The sequence below is a fragment of the Alexandromys fortis genome, unplaced genomic scaffold (genome assembly GCF_014885135.2).
Source record: "Alexandromys fortis isolate MF-2015 unplaced genomic scaffold, M_Fortis_MF-2015_v1.1 scaffold_51, whole genome shotgun sequence".
Lineage (NCBI taxonomy): Eukaryota > Metazoa > Chordata > Mammalia > Rodentia > Cricetidae > Alexandromys > Alexandromys fortis.
In genome coordinates, this window is record NW_026067925.1 from 3840958 (window position 1) to 3859782 (window position 18825).

The following is an 18825-nucleotide window of genomic DNA, read 5'->3' on the forward strand; positions in this document are numbered from 1 at the left end:
TTTGTAATAGCCAGAACCTGGAAACAACCTAGATGCCCTTCAATGGAAGAATGGATGAAGAAAGTGTGGAATATATACACATTAGAGTACTATGCTGCGGTAAAAAACAATGACTTCTCGAATTTTGCATGCAAATGGATGGAAATAGAAAACACTATCCTGAGCGAGGTAACCCAGACCCAAAAAGATGAACATGGGATATACTCACTCATAATTGGTTTCTAGCCATTAATAAAGGTCAAGAATCAATTCTTAAACGTTGTCTTCTGACCTCAACACATGTACTGTGGCACACACATACTTCCACCCCACATACACACATGTGCACACAAAACAAATAAATAAAAAAAATTATAGTTTTAAGTAGATATCAGGGAATAATATCTAGAAGTTTTATATCCTTAATGTCTATCAAATTTCTATGTGGGTAGTAATTTCTCAGGAAAGTTAGATTCTTGCTCTCACTATTTTAAATTCAAGAATTTCCTGGTTATCTGCCTTCAAATAGTGTGTTGCTGCACTAATAAGATTGAGCTATCATAACAAAATACCATACATTATATAGCTTAGGCTACAAAATTTTATTATCTTATAATTCTGGAGGCTTCAGGTCAAAGATCCAAGCATCAACCAAATGTGGTCACCTCTTAAATAAGGGCCTTCTTTGTGCTGTGTAGGTGGCCTCCTCATGTGCCAGGGAGATGAGACGCAAGCTGCATGGTTCCTTTTCTTATAAGGACCCCATCATTGTGACCTTATTTAAAGCTAATTATCTCTCTAAGTACCCCACATTGATGCTCATGGCTTCACTACGGGTTTTGAGAGGGCCCAATTTGGTCCCTAGCCAATAAGAATCACTTGAGTTTTTCAGCTTTCTTCTCATGCTACTGCAAGATCTGAGTCCCCAAATGATATAATTGACCTTCACAAAAGGACTAGACAAACAATCAGCCAAGGTTCCATTTTGGGTTAGATGCATGTTCTCCCCATCCCTATCCCTTGGCATTTAACAGGTAAACCTCTGAGGTGCAGCTACTCATAGCAACCAATGGGAACAGCTCAGTAACTACTTGCTGAGCTCTTACTGTGTGTTGCCTGATAGGATACTGCTGTAAACTGAAAGGGAATTTTGCTCTAAGAAGAGCCTAGTAGGTTATTTATTATAAATGAATAATAATGACTATGGATTGGCATAGTACATTGACATAGCACTCTGTTTGTTTGTTTGTTTTTTAATTGTGGAAGTATATCCTTGAAGAATGGATTGGGAGACAATGAAAGAGGAAGAGAAAATTCTGTAATTCCTTTTTGGGGGGCTCAACAAAATAACCAGCATTATTGGAGCATCCAAATCTATCACCTTTGGCTAACCTGTTAATATCCAGCTTCCAAGTTACCCAACTGTACCCTTACCTAACTGGCTCCTTCAACATAAATATATGTTTACTCACAAAAGTTTCTAGCATACAAGGCAAGTCAGTCTTGTGGGTGGCCAAATGCATGCTAGCGACTAAGCAAAAACAGATAAGTTAAAGGTAGAGTTTATAAATAACTGTCCCTTGGCTATGAGAACTTGACCAGAAGGTAGAAAAGGAGAGCGTGGTTCCCAAAGGTTCCCTTCTGACTTCCTCAAGTACCCAGAGGCATGTGGGCACCCACGCTGTTAAAACACACAAGCATACACTTAAAGGTCACACACACGCATACACATGCAGAGGCTGGCTAGCTTCACATGCAGATCTTCTCTTCCTGGGCAGCTCAACTAGACCATCTTCCCCAGACTACTCATAGTGAGAAATGGTCAGGTACTAACTTTCAGTGAATGAGCTACAAGAGTCAAGATTTAATGAGGCTGCAAAGAAAGATATGTTCATTGTTTGTGTCATATGTATTTTGGAATTTCTTTGTTATAAGCAGCCTTTATTATTTGAACAGTTGCATAACTCTGTTTTACTTATGTTTTTAAAAAGAGCAAATTGTGTAAAGATTTTTAAAATATAGATTTTTTTTAAGATATTGGATTTTCGATTTCACAAATAACTCAATAGATATCATCCTGGAAGCCGAATCATAAAAGTGTTACAGAATTTCAAGATAACAGTCACGAAATTGTATGATCCACCATCCTTATATTATGAGAAATTAACTCCTCAGGATTAAATGATTTAAAGTATTAAATTATTCAGTTTAAGGACTTAGCTACGTGTTTGGAATAATATATAAGAAAGTGGGAACAAGAGGTTGGGGGGATGGCTCCATGTAAGGGTGCTTGCTGCACAAGCAAGGGGTCCTGAATTTTTCCCTCAGCACCCTTGCATTACAGAGGTTGACACTTTAAACCACGGCATCCGCGTGATGGTCAGACTGATAAGGCAAGTGGCCTTGGGGAGTGACATAAGCCTTTGGGGAAGCAAGTGGGCAGTGTGCCTTAAAGTCGTAAACATGATTTAACATCATGTTTCTACTTTTGGAAACTTACTGTTGGCAACTGATCTAAGAAGCAAACGTGAACACGCAGATGACTGTTCCTTACAGCACTGCTGAATCAGATCAAAAAGAAGAAAATCCAGAATCTGGGACGAAAGGTCGTGGGTGGTGGTTAAGAAGTTATGAACTATCAATGGAAAGTTATTTAACTATGGAAGGGAATGGCATTCCATCATTTCTAGCAACATGGACAAACTTGAGGACATCATGCTGACGAGATAAGGCAAGCACAGAAAGACAAATACTACAGGTTCTCTTTCTGTGTGAAAACTACAAAGTTGATCTTAAAAAAGAGAGCAGAGTAGCAGTTACCAGAGCCTGGGCAGGGTGTGAAGAGATGGTGGGTGGTTAGAGACACACAGTTGGGAAGGAGGAATTCCTTCCAACGTTCTGCAGCATAAGGGGATAACTATGGTTGAAGCAATTAATTGAATATGTCAACATATCTGGTAGACAGGATTTTAAAACGTTTCCAACACAGAGAAGCACGTTTCTGGGATAAAAGATATTATCCTGATCGTACTATTACACACAAGTGTGGAAATGTCTCAGCACACACTAGAAATGCAAGCCGTTCCGGTGTCCATCAGTGTTCTTCATGCTCAGAGACCCTGTCTCAAAAACCAAGATGGAGCACACTTGCGGAAGACACCTAAACTTGACAATTGATCTCAAACACACACTACTAAATAAACTGCAAAAAGTGTTAACAATGATTTCCCATATTGCATAAAAGTAGAAATTGGGGGATAAGGTAGCAGGCTGGGAGAAGGCTTTTACTTATTTATTTTTACAAAAATGTCACTCTTGTATACTATTTCCTTATTTTCCTGTGTACTCAGATGATTTTAACAATTAAAAGACAAAATGTGTGCTATGATAGTAATTACATTTAAATGTCTTGTGCTTGTGGCTCTGCAGGAAAAGGAAAATGGGGAAATAAAAGGCAGATGATTTGCTCATGCTGGAGATTATGAGCAGTTTGCCTCTTCCCTTGATTTCTTTTATTATTATAATGTTTGCATAATTCAGACTGTAGAAACAAAAGACCAGCTGCCTGAAATATGTTTTGGAAGTAAATAGAGTATAAATAATGTATTAATGCGTGACAGAGTAGGAAGTATTGAATCAAGGGAAGTAGTCATGAAATATTTATGGGAATTCACATTTGTATGTGAAGATACGTTGATCACAGACAGATCCAAAACAAGGCTAATGTCTTCAAGTCAGCCGCAGAAGGAATGCCTCTGGGGAGCTGTGGGCTGTGGTTCCTCAGAAAGGAGACCAGGATCTCACTGAATGAATGAGAGATGCTTTTGGTGATGGTGGATTTTAAATGTCAATTTGCCACAGCCTAGAATCACCAGGAAAAAAGGACTCAGTCAGGGACCTAATTTTCATTGACCTGTGGGCTTGCTAATGAAAATTATCTTTGGTTGCATTCATTGATGTGGGAAAACCTAACCTGAAAGTGGGCGACGTCATTCCTAAGGTAGAGGAGCAGAGACCACTAGATGAGCAATGAGCAGGCATGCATTCATTTCTCTCTGCTCTTAGCGGTTGATGGTGGGTGTGCTGTGGGTACTTGCTTTAAATTCCTGCTGCCTTTACGCTCCTGCTCTGATGGACTGTTACCCGAAATCGTGAGCTAAACTAAAGCCTATCTCCCTTAAGTTGTTTTTGTTTTTTTTTTTTTTTTAATCACGGTAACAGGAATAAAATAAGGACACCTTTTAACTTCTGAGCACTTGAGAATACGAGGCCTCTGTCACTGTCATTCTTTCTAGGAGATGATAAGGTCCTCCGCTTGTGGCACCCCAATATCAGCACGAAGCCAGTTGGGAAGCTGGTGGGGCACATGTTCAGCATCACGGAGATCGTAAACAATGAGAAAGAACAACACGTCATCAGCCTTTCCTCCGCAAAGGTAACAAGAAGAAAACTGCAGAACCAAAAGGAAGCTGTTTGTTCTTAAAGTCAACTACAGGGAGGCCTAACAGGCATGCACACACACATACACACGTGTGTATGTATAGCTAAAGTAATTCCCAAAGAAAAACATAAGTTATAAATGTTAGAAATGAGAGTCTTGAATATTGGCAATATATTTGAAAAATGTATTTGTTTGATTAAATACAACCTATTAAAAAGTTTCAAGAAGAATAAGTTCAATTAATGTGGTTAGTTGTGATAGCAATTATAATTTTTTTCTGAGGATCCCACAGATGAGCATTACAGTTCCATGACTTCGGTCCCTCTTCTCCCCCGCAGCTCCTCCCACTGATCCTCACTGCCTCTCCTTTATTTTGCTATGTATATTTACATATGTATGTAAACAGCCTGCTGAGTCCATGTAGTGTTGCTTCCGCGTGAGTGTGCGTGGTTAGGAGTGATCACGTGGGATGGGATGACCTGCCAGCACTCATCCCTGGAGGTTTGTTTCCCTCGCTCAGCAACCATTACCAGGCTTTGGCTCTCCATCTAGGGGCGCGGCCCTGGGTGATTTTTCTCCACCCAAACTGGCTTGTCACCTGGTATCGTCTCTGTACAAGTCTTGTGTAAGTGACCATGCTGTTGAGATTCCGTGAGTGCAGCTCCCTGTCATGTATAAAAGGACACGATCTGGCAGGAGAGGCTCGAGTGTTCTGGCTCTCACAAGCTTTCTGCCTCCCTCTTCTACAGTATCCCTTGGGTCTCAAGTATGAGTTGCATTGTAGCTGTGTTGGTTGGTGATGGACACCCATGGTCTGTTGTTGTCTGTACTTTGACCAGTTGAGAATTTCTGTAGTAGTTTCCATTTGCTGCAAGAAGCAGCTTCCTTGATGAGGTGTGTGTGTGTGTGTGTGTGTGTGTGTGTGTGTGTGTATAATCAGTGGGTCTAAGAATATTATAAACTGTACTGAGTTTGAATCCCCAGAACATATACACATGATGACTGTAAATTGTACACGAGAGGGAAAAGGAGTTTTAGGCAATAACTGGCAGAGGTCACACCATCGCCTTGTGGCAGCGTGCAGCCAGTCACCGTCATGCTTCTCTCTCAGACGGCTTCCCTCTTCTCACAAGGCAAAAGGCCGGAATGCAATGAAAATGGGGAACCGGGAAAAGGAGTTTAAGCAAGCAAACTAATAAAACTTTGGCAAATAAGTGGGACCTTGAGGGAGGCAGAAGGGCAGAGGTTTAAACTTACAGGCGTGTTTACGTGGTGCTTGGTGGGTATCACAAAGAAGCAGCTTGAAAGGAGCCAAATGGGGTAAGTACAACAGGCTCGCTTAGCTCAAGGTATTAAAGCAAAAGTACTATTGTGTATGACATGTACAATGTGTTTTGATCATATTCATCTCAGATTTCTTCCATCTCCTCTGAGATCTGCTGCCACCTCCTCCCTACCAACTTACTTTATTTCTCTCTGTCTCTCTCTGTTTTTCTGTCTGTCTGTCTGTCTCTTTCTTAATAACATACTGAATCCAGTCTGTGCTGACCGTATACTTCTAGATGTAGGACCATCCACAGGAGCATGGTTGACCCACCCATCTCTCCCTCTCCTAGAAGCCATCAACTGTCAGATTCTTGACTAGAAGTGAGGATTTATGAGCCCCTCCCCTGAGTATTTAATATTTGAATGATGTGTGTGCTGATGTCTTTACCTCATTTTTTTACTTGCCAATTATCACACAGTGGGGAAAAATGTGAGAACAATACAATAAAATTATCAAGTCTTGTTCCACATTGCTAACTTTTTTGCATATCAATTGACTGGCAGCAACCAAATAAGCACATTTTGCATTGAATTCCCTATAGAGACAAGGTCAAATACCTTCCATCTATTTGTTGTGCATTTGAACATAACCCTTTGTACTCCAGTCACGCATGCTCCATCCTCAAATGTACCACCTCTCCAAGGTGACCTCACACATTTCCGGGTTTATTGCAATGTAAAATCATGCCATCTATTGGGTCAACCCAATTTGATTCAATAACTAACTTCTTGTGGCCATTAGGCAAAGTTTAGAAAGGCAAGTCAGATCCCAGACTCCCTTAGTATATGATAGACTAATCTATTCCTAAATTGCTCACTTCATTTGAATGACTCTGTTTCTAAAGATAGACTCTAGTGATGTTGTTTTCGCGGTGTCTCGATGCTGGTGCTTCCACTGAGTACTTATAGTGCAGTGGAATGACCGTCTCCTCCCTGTAGCCAGCAGCAGTGATACTGAGAGCGCTTCTATTGGTAATCACACTCGAGTGAAGCGCCTCCGCCAGTTCCCGTCACTGTATGTTCACGGATATGAGCCTCTTGTTAGCACCGCCCCTTTTCAGACTAGGACGTTCTCTTTCCTGTGAATCTGATACCAACTCCTAAAACACAGATATTCTACTCTGCTAATTCTATGACAAACACTCCTCAAAGGGGCGGGGGGAGATATTAAAGCCTTTGGCTAACAGCAACTGACATGAAGCTTGCCGGAAGAAAACCCAGAAGCCATTGATGAATCCGAACACGCTTCCCTTTATCTTTACTTATTCATTGTTCCTTACGGAGGGCTTTGGACGAAACCTTTCCTTTACCCTTCTCTGTGGTGTTTTGTGGCTAGCAACTTTAGCTCCTCCCCCCATCCTTTTCTCAAAGTTACTCAGCTTCATAATTCTGTTTTTTTCCCAAGGCTAAAGTAATCCTTTTATTTAATTCTCACACTCCCAACTTGTTTGAAAAAAAAAAAAAACAACCCAGCATTTTAACTCTTACTGCTACGAGACTCTGAATTTATATTGTAATTTATGTTTACATGTCCGTAGGCAAGATTTAATTGCGACTTGTAAATATCCCATTCTGTTACCCCAAGATCGGTATAGTGAAAGTGAAAAATCTTCTATGCTTGTCCCTTATACCATCTCTGCCTCTTTCTGAAACAGTTTGTCCTTGTTTTCTTCCTAAGTCTCCCCAAAGCTGGCTGGCTCTAGGTCGGCTCTCCCAAGCTTTGACACCAACACCTTCCCTCAGACACTGCCCGTCCCTTCTTGGAGCTGTTGACAGAGAACAACAAGCACCCGTAGGACCGATTCAGTAGTGCTGCTCTTTTCTCTCAACGGCACCACCGTATTACAGATACCTAAGAAATGACCTCTTTATGCGTCGGTGCCATGGTGTTTTCTTCTCATTTACTTCTGTCTTTCTGTCCCCATAGCTGGTCCCTTATCTCCAGACAACCTTCCCTTCCGTTACTTTCTCTAACTCCAAGTTCCATGAGCATTTCTTCCTGCTCCCCCATGATTCCCTTTCTCATTTTATGACTTGCATACACACATATAGATACACACTCTCAATTTAAAGCCCAGTTTCCATAGAAGAGAAGATATGAAGTATTTTTTTTCTTTCTGTGTCTGGCTTATTTCACTTCACGTGATTTCCAGTTGCATCTATTTTCTTGTGACTGTCATAACTTCATTTTTCTTGATGGCTGTACAAAATTCTATTATGTATATATGGCAGATTTTCTTTATCCATTCATCTCTTAACAGACGCCTAGATTAGTTCTGTTTCCTGGGCATTGTGAATAGTACAGGGGAACCCAGTGACAAAAGATAAAGCCTTAAGCAACGCTTTCAACTGGGTATTCCATGTGGATAAGCAACGTTGGAACCAAGAGCCAAGCTGAAACAGAGCACCTGTGTGCTCACAATTCAAACGGCATTTCATTGCAAGTTTATAAAAACACAATTCATTTAAAGACTTAACTGCCCCATGTGAGAACAATGGTGTTTAAATGGGTGGATTCTGCTTGTTCCCCAGGTCTTCCGAGTGTGGGATATCCAGACCCTATCAGTATTGCAAGTCTTCCACGATAGCCAAGGAGGACCAGGAGACATGCAGATTTACTCCATGGTGTATGACGCCAACCATGGCATGCTCATTACAGGTATGTCTATTTGACATATAGCAAATTCATCTCATATCTTTTACGTTCTAAAAAGGATAGCTTTTCAACACTTCCTATGAAAATGCACACAAAGAAAAGGAAATGACTAACCATGGTTAGTGATAGTATAAATATTTATTTCAGTTTCTTATCCTAAGTTAGCTGATGAACTATGCAGCCTCCCTTATATGAAAACACCAGGTGAGTTCTCTAGGTTGATGAGCCTAGGGGGACATGGCCTAGGTGAAACGGAAAGAGCTGGACCACTGTTGCTATGTCTGGGCTCCGGTCTGCCTCTCGAATGCAGTAAATTGGTACTTTCCTAGGGTGGTGACCCTGGTACATGCCAGTATGAACTTGTTTTCTGAGACAAAACAGTTTTGGTAAGAAGCTGGTCACTCTGTAGGGTGGGCACAGACCTCAGCTGCCTTTGCTTCCAGATAAAGAACAGTAGAGAGAGAGAGAGAGAGAGGCCAGAGGCTAGGAAGATGGGTCCTAAATAAAACGCATTGGTTGCCAAATTGTTTTAAGGGTTTTCAAGAACTTTGTTCGGCATTTAGCTTGGCTACTGTTGATATGCACAGCCTTCAGCCTTTAGAAGAAAACTGGTTATATTAATAGCAGCTCTACCCTCTGGAGCACTGAGCCAGAATTGCCTTTCCGAAGCATATTACCACTGACCACCTGCTCTGAGTTCCTGAGGGATTAATTAAGGCAGGGAAGTGATTGGTGCTGCCTCTGTTGGGGAACATAATTATTTTTAATTTGGTGTTGTTTATTTGTCCTGGGTTAGAAGAGAACCATCACTTCATGCTCACTAAATAATTTTCCACCCTGTAAAAGAGAACTTAGTTTCGGCTGTGAATGCTTCTGCTCCATGTGTCCCCATCTGAAATGAATGCATTAATGACTACTCACAGATGTCACCTCTTCACACAGAACTTGCCTGCTCGATTATGGGGCTCAGCATTTCCATCCCAATTATCACCAGCGTAAAGAAGGGCTAAAATACCAAAGACAAAGAAGATGGAGAATAGAAAAGCCAAGAATTCTTTCCACTTTTATATACTTTTTGGTGGTGCTCCTGTTTGCAAAATACTGAGCTTGTGTACTGCCTGATGATTAAAAGTGCAGCCATCACGTCTTCACACAAGCATACATGTAGGCAAAGCACGAGTCCACATAAAATCAATCAATCATTTAAAAGCACAGCTCTCAGCTGATATCGGGATTATGTCAAGTGTATTAATTTGTGCTTAGATTCCCATGACATCAGGTAGAGTAGTTTTCTGAGCCATGTGGGCAGCAACTCTGCACGCAGTGCTTGGTGAACACTTATGACCGTCAGTGCCGTCATCGATACGCCGGTGATGATGACCACAGCTATGTGTTGTCTTTTTACTCTGTCTCCTCTCCGCAGTCACCCTTTGAGGCCGGAATCCTTCACTGAAGTTTCCCAAATGCACAAGCCAAACCTCGGACAGGTCATAGCCGAGACTCGATCTCAGAACTTCTGACTCCCGCATCTGCATTCGCTCTTTCCCTGGCTTTATTTCCTTTGCTGTATGATAACTAGCCAAAAGGGCGGAAAAAGCATCAGCTCTTCACAGGCAGACCCAGCCATGTGAACTGTTGGTATCATGTTTAGGGGTTTACGGAGATGCTCCAAGTATGCCTTTGAGAGCCCGATGGCCTTCCATCTCTCACGTTTCCTGGCAGGGGTGCTTGAATTGAGTAACAACATTATCTGACGAGCCATCTCAGTCCTGTATGTTTATATGAACAGGCTGCGTCACGAAATCTAAACACCTTGGTACCTGCTGCTAAGACTTGGAGAGTTCCTCTGGAATGATGTGAGAAAGTCACCGCTGCGTCCTTGGTGACAAATTGATAGCCACATCAATAAAGTAGGAAGAAGCTTCCTATTCTCGGAACGTCTGCTTTTGTTTGAACTCCAGAATGCGCTGTGCAGTGGTGGCACATGTCTCTAAGAAGCAGAGGCAGGCGGATCTTTGAGTTTGAGGCCAGCCTGGCCTACAGAGTAAGTTCCAGGACAACCAGGGCTACACAGAGAAACCCTGACTTGAAAAAACCAAATAAATAAATAAAAATGAACTACAGAGTGGTTTGATAATGTTTATCAGTATTTCTAGACATTGCATAAACTAAAGCACACAAGATCCTGATTTTGAGATTTAAGTCATACCCATAGGAAAATGCAAGAATCCTGCTACCCAGTCAGTGCCCTGGCCAAGCTAACTACATGGTGATTTGGAAATTAATTTTACTATTGATGTTGCAATCACTGGCCTGCAATCATTCTCATTCATTATATTTAATCAGACCGTGTTCACAGCATGTGTTATCATCTGTTGGCTTGAAGAACTCTCTGACTCATTTCAATCACCAGAACAAACCTCTATTCAGCAGACGGCTGGTGGACAGCATCACCAACGTGCACACTTTGGAGAGGCACACCGTCAGGAACAGAGAGCAGACTAGAAAAACAGGGTTCAGGATGACCTGTGTTTGAAAGATAATCTCCATTTATCTCCAGTGAATGCTTTCCCCTGGCTGCATCTTATTTGCTGTGTTTGCCAGAGATGCTCTGGAGGAGGCCACTGTAGTCTCACCTAGTAAATGCTAAGGCACTGATCTTTTATACTCTAATCTCACTGACCGGCTGGCTCCAAACCTAGCTGGTTTCTGGTAATGACAATTTAGGGATGAGATGCTTTTGCAAAATTTTTTATTCTTTACTTCATTTCACTTTTAAAAATGTTATTATATCACTATGCAGATGAGGTTGGCCTGGGACCCATGGTCTTCCTGTTTCAGTCTCCAAAGCGTGGAACACAAGGATGCACCATCAACCACACCCAGCGTGGTGATGTCCTCCTTCTTTCCTTCCTTTCTAGGATCGAGCGTTATAGACATGTATCCGTTGACCAGGATGATACAGGACACAAAGCAGGTTCCTCACACTCACGAACGAGAAATCAATGTCATGCTCTACAACAAATACTTCCATCAAGTGCTCACTATCTGCTCAGAGTCTGTAATCAAGGTGAGTGTGGAAGGACCTCCTAGGCAGAAAAGGCCTGAGCAAGTGAAATGCTACCTTCCGATAGGTAAGACATAGGGTTTTATATGTAGCGGTATAATAGACTGAGAGAATATATTGAAGTTCTTTAAGCTATCAGGAATACATGATAAAGAAGCGTTTCAAGCCAGTTCAAGCCACATGTTTGGTTAAAAACAAAATTTAACCATATTTTATTTATATATTAGTTTGTTTGGAAAGGGTATATGTGTGGGCAGGGTGCTGGGGACAGTGTGTAGAGAATTTGAAGACTTTGACAGTGGTAAAAGCTTTGCTCAGAAATGAAGGGCAGATGTATGGAATACCTGGGTTTTACTGATGTTTTATTCTTCTATAGGTATGGGAACTTGAGACGGGCCTCCAAATATACCAGATTCTAGACCCTCATGGCTTCAATATTGAACTAACCTGTGCGGCTATTGATGAAAGTGGATTTATTTTTGCCACAGGAGCATATAATGGTGAGCCTAGTGTTCAGAATATGACATCTCACGGTATCCTGAAAATTTGTGCAGGAATTCCTAAGTTTAGGGGGTTTAAGGCTCAGTGTGAATTAGGCTGACATACAGACATTCCAGAGAGATAGCACGGCCTGGGTGAAAATCAAGTCTATTTCACAGCCACTAATGTCTGGATATGGACGTAATCAACAAACTCGGAAGTTACATTCTGTTCACGTGGCTGCTGCAACTGTGTGCCAAAGCCTCTCACATAATGATCCATGGGTGTGGAAACACCACGATGAAACCCACTACTCTGTAAGCCAACTGAAAAAAAAATAGAGTTCTATACTGGATACACTTCTATGCCTAGGCTCTAGGAAGGCACATTGAACTTGAGGGACTCTGGGGCTTAGGTGTGGTTGTGTTTCATATTTTTTCCTCTGTGAAGCACTTGTAGGAACTAGAGAGCTGCACACTGCCTCACCTTTCCACTGCATCTTGTTCTGAGCACCCACAAAAGATCCGCTTGCCTTAGAGTAGACAGAGTGACCAGTTGCGTGCACTATGCAGAATCTATTTATTCTGGAACACACTTGATAAGTAAATGCTTCCTCATGAACAAGTTGATGGAATGAGTGGGCACCCGATGTGAAAGTCGGATATTTGAAAATGTGAACAGCAGATAACACAGCATGAATGCAATCATGAGTGCAGCACCAAGGCGAGGGAATGCATTGGCATATGATGCGCAGGGACAGTGTTCTTCCCTATGGAGAGATGCAGAGGAAAGCAACCTCACCATGCCACAGGCACTCACGACATTAATTTTAGTTCATGTATCGTCAATTACAAGTGTTCGTTGCATTGAGTCACTGGTCTGGCTTGAGGTCTCTGGTTTTTGCTGCATCATCAATTCTGGACTCTCACTGGGGCTCCTTTTGGATAACCTGTTGTTCTATGTCACGGAGACTCTATAACTTTGGGTCTGGAGGACAATCCCCTTCTGTGCTCCTACAGATAATAAATGACGTGGATGATCAAGGCCAATTTATAGCCTTGATTCTGGGTCTGGGTGGTCGCTTGGTTGGTCAGCCCACCAGCTCTCCTTCATCGTCAACACCAGAGCGAGCTCTCCACCACTGCCCAGGCTATCTCACCATATGTAGTAAGCAGCAAGGGGGCAGGGCTGACTATTCAGCCCTCGTGTAGTTCTTGCCACTGTTCAAGGTATACTAGGTAGGTTCTTGTCACTGCAGGGTATCCTGGGTATAGTTTATGTCTGGTGTTGAGAATGAGCAAATAAATTATGGGGGTAGCCTGCCTGGCAGAGGGGCAAACAGTCAAATCATTGCATGCCCAATAGTGTTAGTGCTGAAGACTAAGTCATGGAGAGGAGATGTTGGGCTTAGGGGAGAAGCAGAAACTGAGTAGAAAACTAAACACTGCCCTTCCACCTTCCTACCTCATCTTCTTCTGAACGCCTACAAAATATCTGCTTGCTCTAGATTAGACAGTGTATGGGACCATTCACTACCTGGAATGTATTTATTCTCGGGTAGATTTGTAAAATAAATGCTTCCTCACAAGCCAGCTGATAGAACGAGTGGACATATGTTTTCAGGCATAAAGATTAAGAGACTCCATAGATGAGCTTGGTACCTCATTCCCACCTTCTGAAGGTTCCATTAATAGTGCCAAGATGGAAACCAAACCTTCAACACTCAAAGCTTTGGGGAACACTCATCCAAACCAATGCAGACATCCATTGCTTTCAAGACGCCATCCTGTTCTGCTCACTTTAATCAGCCTGTGACAAACCATGCAAGGAAAGACTGGGGAGACTCAGCAGTCAGTCGTAGTAGGAAATAAATACAGCATGCATTTCAACAGGATCAGTGTCCCCTGAGTTAAGAGCCAGGTTGTCTGCACACCATCTTACCCACAAAGCCTTTCCTCCGTGCCCTCAGGAACAGCTAAGATCTGGGACTTTGGCAGTGGGCAGGAGATGAAAATGCTGCCGGAAGGGAAAGACTGGGCAGAGGAGGAACACGGGCTGCTGCGCCTGTTTTTCCTCAAGGCCCAGGTGAAGCACCAGCACCTTGTCCTCGCCTTGGAGCGCAACGGGACTATCAAGATGATCCAGGTTTGAATCCCCACTTCCATGCTTTTTCTGCAGACAGTCTTCTTGGGGGAAATCCAACGGTGATCATTTCTCTACCTCTCTCTGTGTGCCTCTCTCTGTCTCTCTCTGTCTCTCTCTGTCTCTGTCTCTCTCTCTCTCTCCCTCTCTCTCTTTATGGTTTCATGTAGCCCAGCCTGATATTAAACTCTTGATTCTCCTATCTCCATTTCCCAAGTGCAGACACCACCACACTCATCGCACCCCCTTGCTCAGTCTATGTGATCCTGGGGATTGAGTCTATGGCTTTAATCATATTAATCAAGCAATCTACAAACTGAGCTACATCTCCAGCCCCATTCAACTCCCCTCTCTCCAGTCAGTGAGGGTAATGCTTATCTTCCAGCTTTCCTGTGATGCTAGTAACCAGCTTTGCTCAAGTCCAAGCAAATGGCAAAAATCACAGCTCCCCAGGCCCAGCATCCCACCCGTCACATTCCTGCTTCGGCATCATTGGGGATCCCCTAAAATGGGTGTCAGAAAGGTTGAGCTGACACACATCTCTCTAGCACTGCTAACATTGCTCACACCCTACCTCGGCAATAATTCTCGACTCCTCAAGAAGGCTCCCCAGCAGATTCTGTCCCTTGTGGCCCATCAAGCATTCAAAGATGCTCAAGTCACTTTTTCCATTCCTCACCAAAATGACTTACAAAGTCATTATTTTAAGGTTAATGGTGCAATCTGCTCAGGGCTGTTCAGGGGAGGTTTGAGATAGGATAATTTATTTTTCTGTGAATCTGTTACCACCTAGGAATACTAATGCCTTCTTCAAATTTAAAAAGAAGCCAACATCATTTATCTTGGCCGTGTGGCCCTCACCCAGTCAGCTAGACCTCAAGGACCAACATTGTCTTTGTTGCTCTCCTCTGGAAGCTAAGATCAGAAAATAAGTCTTGAAGAGGATTGCAGTGATGAAGTACGAACATCGACTGGGATGGCTGATCCTGTTAGCTGAGAGAGAGGAGGGGACATCTTCCCCAGTCGGGAGATTCTTCCCTTATTCTCTGCATAGCCCAAAATGTGACTGGAGGAAGAATGCCTTGGCATCCACGTAAAACACAATGTCACTTGCCTTCTGGAAGTTGCTGTAATCGAACTATGCTCACTGTACTTGAAAGGCTGCAAAACGAGTCATGATTCTGTACTTGGGATGCCACTGGGTTGGTAGAGTCCTCGCCTTAAGCATGCACGAAGCCCTAGGTTTGATATCTAGCACCACAAAAGCTGGGCATGGTGGTACACACATGCAGTTCTTGCATTTGGGAAGTGGAAGCAGAAGTTCAAGATCATCCTTGGCTGCACAGTGAGTTCAAGATCAGACAGGGATACATGAGACCATCACATATCGAAAATGTTTTGGTTTCTGCCCTAGACACTTACACATTGGTTATTCTGGTCTTTGGCGCAGAACATTAAACTGAGCTTGGAGAGAGAGAGAGAGAGAGAGAGAGAGAGATAAGAGAGAAGAATAACAGAAGCCTCAGAACCAGAATCCAAAGGCTTTAAATAATGCAAGAGCTTTTATTCATCCACCAGTTGAAGAAAGTCAATGAAAACAGGAATCTATTCCCCAGACTTAGATCACACAAGAACTAGGGGTGCAGCTCACTGTCTCCACTCCCCAGCAGTCATCTCTGCCCTTCCATAGCCACTTTTCATTCTAGAAGGGTCCCTGTTCTTTTAGCAAAAGGACCAGCCTTAAAATTTTGGGTTGTTATGCCCATACAGAAGTAAACAATTAACAATATCACTAAGAATAATGATTTAGAAAACAAAACTATATAGAATAAATGATCATAATACCAAAGCAAATAAAACTGTAAGGTACATCCCTCCTATCTCAATCTCACATTCATGTGTGGATTTGATTGAGAGATTCCACGTGTTCATACACACACACAGAGCAAACATGCAAGCATACATACAAGCACAACATACACGTGAAAATAGAAAGAAAATGAATGAATAAAGGTAGAAAGGCAATATCATATTGTCTTAGTAAGGCTTTCCATTGCCTTGTTAAAACACTTTTTTAAAAAATGAACTTGTGGATGTATGGAGTCATCGTATCTTAACAGCCTGTAGTCTGTTGTTGAAGGAAGTCAGGGCAGGAGCACAAAGCATGAACTCCTGCAGTGGCCACGGGCAGACTCTGCTGACTGCTTGCTCAGCACAGTTTCTTCCGGGAGCAGCAGCCCAGGGGTGGCACCACTCACAGTTGCTTGGGTTTTTCCCACATCAATCATCAGTAAAGGAAATTCCCTGCAAGTGTGTCCCCAGGCCAATCTGGTGGGACATTTTCTCAATGAAGTTCACTCTTCCAAATGGTGTCTAGCTTGTGTCAACCTGACATCCAGCTAACCAGCAGATGCCGAGATGGGTTAAAACATGTGAATGTAGAGATAATAAAACTTCCACGACAGATAGTAGATTTCTGGTTACTATAAGGAGTGAGACGCAAAGAAAATGATATTGTGAGTAAGAAGCCAGAGCTTGAGAACTGATGATGCAGGATGACGGGGTACCGGTCTGCCTTTGCTTTATTTAAGAACGGCTCAACGGAAATGATACATTGAATTTTCTTTTTCACTTACTAAATTTCTTCGGCTCCAGGGAAAAGAGGATGACCTCTTCCTCGTGGTGATATGGGAGCTGCCTGATGCCATGCCTTACCTACAGTATGGAAGCCATATTGTACATCTGAAGGTGTCAGCTAAAGAAAGGGCGATGGCCATTCCTTTCCCAGATGTTGAGTTAATCGTCCAGAAAAGCTTCACTCAACAAACTAGTAATGTATGTTCTGATTCTTTTAAAAAATATTTTCGCTGAAAGTTCCATACGATGTATTTTGATCATATTCATCCCTGCTCCTTTTCTTAACTCCTCTGGGATCCACCCCTACCTCTATATGCCCTAACTTTGTGTCTTTTTTAAATTTAAAAATCCATAGACTCCCAATTTGTGACGTTCATATACTTCTGGGTATGGGGCCATCAGCGGAAGCATGGTTTACCTACCAAGAGCTATGCATTTAAAGAAAATTGTTTCTCCTCCTTCTCCAAGAAGCCATCAACTGTCCATTAATCCTTAATTAGGGGTGAGGGCTTGTGAGCCCCTCCCCTGCCCACTCAGAAACTTGCACAACCCCAATCTCTGTCAATACGTAGACTATCACCATCACCCCAGGCACCTGTCATGTGAACACCTACCTGATTCTTTCCAGGATAAATCTATTTTCCACGTTTACAACAGTGGCTCCCATTATATATGTGTGTTGTTGCCCTCATATAGCTAGTTTTTGAGATATGACCATATCATGATACATACCAGCCCCATATCCCTTTGCTACCACAGAATTGTCTCAGGATGTTTGTGTGTAACCACTAAAACATGCATAACTGCTAGAGCACAGAGACCATTCAAAATATCTTATGAGTATCTGTAGATATTGAAATACACAACTTGATAGACAGTCTCTTCAGAAAGTTAGTTCTGTGGCATGCTTGCATGTACATACATGATGAATAGCCAGGGTCTTTGGTTGAGACCAAGGATAGGGAAATAAGGAAGATGTCAATTTATATGTTTGTTTGTTCTTAAAAATATTTAAGCCTTTGATTGTTTTAAATGTCTCTTCACTAACTTTATTTCTAATATGAGCTTGAAGTGCCTCAACATCTCAGCTTTCTCAGGGACCAATGGTCAGATACCAATGCCTACAAGAAGAATGCAGGCTGTAGAAAAAACAATCAAAGGAAGCCTTCAGGCTCTCGCTTATCACTAGTGAAATAACTGCGATGTAACTCACAAGAAAATTACAAGGCTTGTCTTAAAGAATTTAAAAACTGTCTATTGGATCATTTTAATATAGAAAAGATTGTTTCCTCATATTGAAGCAAATGTCAGCATCGCACTGACTGAACTCGGACTGCATTGGTAGTTTCAATAAAAGATTTTATTATTAGATTAAAAGGCTTTGAAATTAATACACACAATTCTCCATAATTTTGGAGAGGGATTCTAGCCAACCTCTTCCAACTCTGTCATTGGAAGCAGGTTTGGACATATGTATATGCTGTATGAAACATTGAGTATAGCCAATATTAGCAGAAAGATGAGTGCACAGTGAGTTGGAACCAAGTCACTTGTCCAGCAATTGCACATGTGACAAAGAATTGAAAAGCGATCACTTTAGATGATAAATTAGTAAACTACAGCAGAAGTAGGGCTGGAGACATGACTAAATGGATAGCCTTTCGCGTCCCCACCATGGCATTTTGAGATTGCTCGGTAATTTACACTTCACCTAGGCACTTTAAATTCTCATACATATTTCAGACCACAGAGACCATATTTGATTCTCTGTTTCAAGAACCTAAGATGCTCAGAAAATATCCAAGGCAAGATACCTGCAAAGAAGAACATAACTAACTGGCAATATGCAGAAAAGACTTCCGCAAAGATGGGCTTGTGCAGTGAAAGACGGGCATGTTAGTGGAGACAGCTAATGTGGACTGTTCTTTTTCCTCCAAGAAGACTGAAGGGAATACAAAAAGAACTAGAAATACTTTAATGGTCGGTAAAGCGGAGTAAGACTAAATCAAAAGGGGCCTGAAGAGAAGGGAAGAATGTTTTTGTTGTTCCAATGAATTATCTAAGCTAACTTTCTAATGCTAAAGGCAATGGGGGGGG

At 42.2% G+C, this 18825-nt stretch overlaps 1 protein-coding gene across 1 annotated transcript in view; it reads left to right on the plus strand.

Annotated features, from left to right (window-relative positions):
* Window positions 1-18825, plus strand: part of Wdr64 (WD repeat domain 64) — a 92542-nt gene that overhangs the window by 47111 nt on the left and 26606 nt on the right. Inside the window, exons 10-15 of the mRNA XM_050142882.1 lie at window positions 4275-4414; window positions 8279-8405; window positions 11324-11472; window positions 11846-11969; window positions 13919-14094; window positions 16747-16926. Coding sequence (XP_049998839.1) covers window positions 4275-4414; window positions 8279-8405; window positions 11324-11472; window positions 11846-11969; window positions 13919-14094; window positions 16747-16926 — 896 coding nt within the window. The remainder of the gene's footprint in view (window positions 1-4274; window positions 4415-8278; window positions 8406-11323; window positions 11473-11845; window positions 11970-13918; window positions 14095-16746; window positions 16927-18825) is intronic.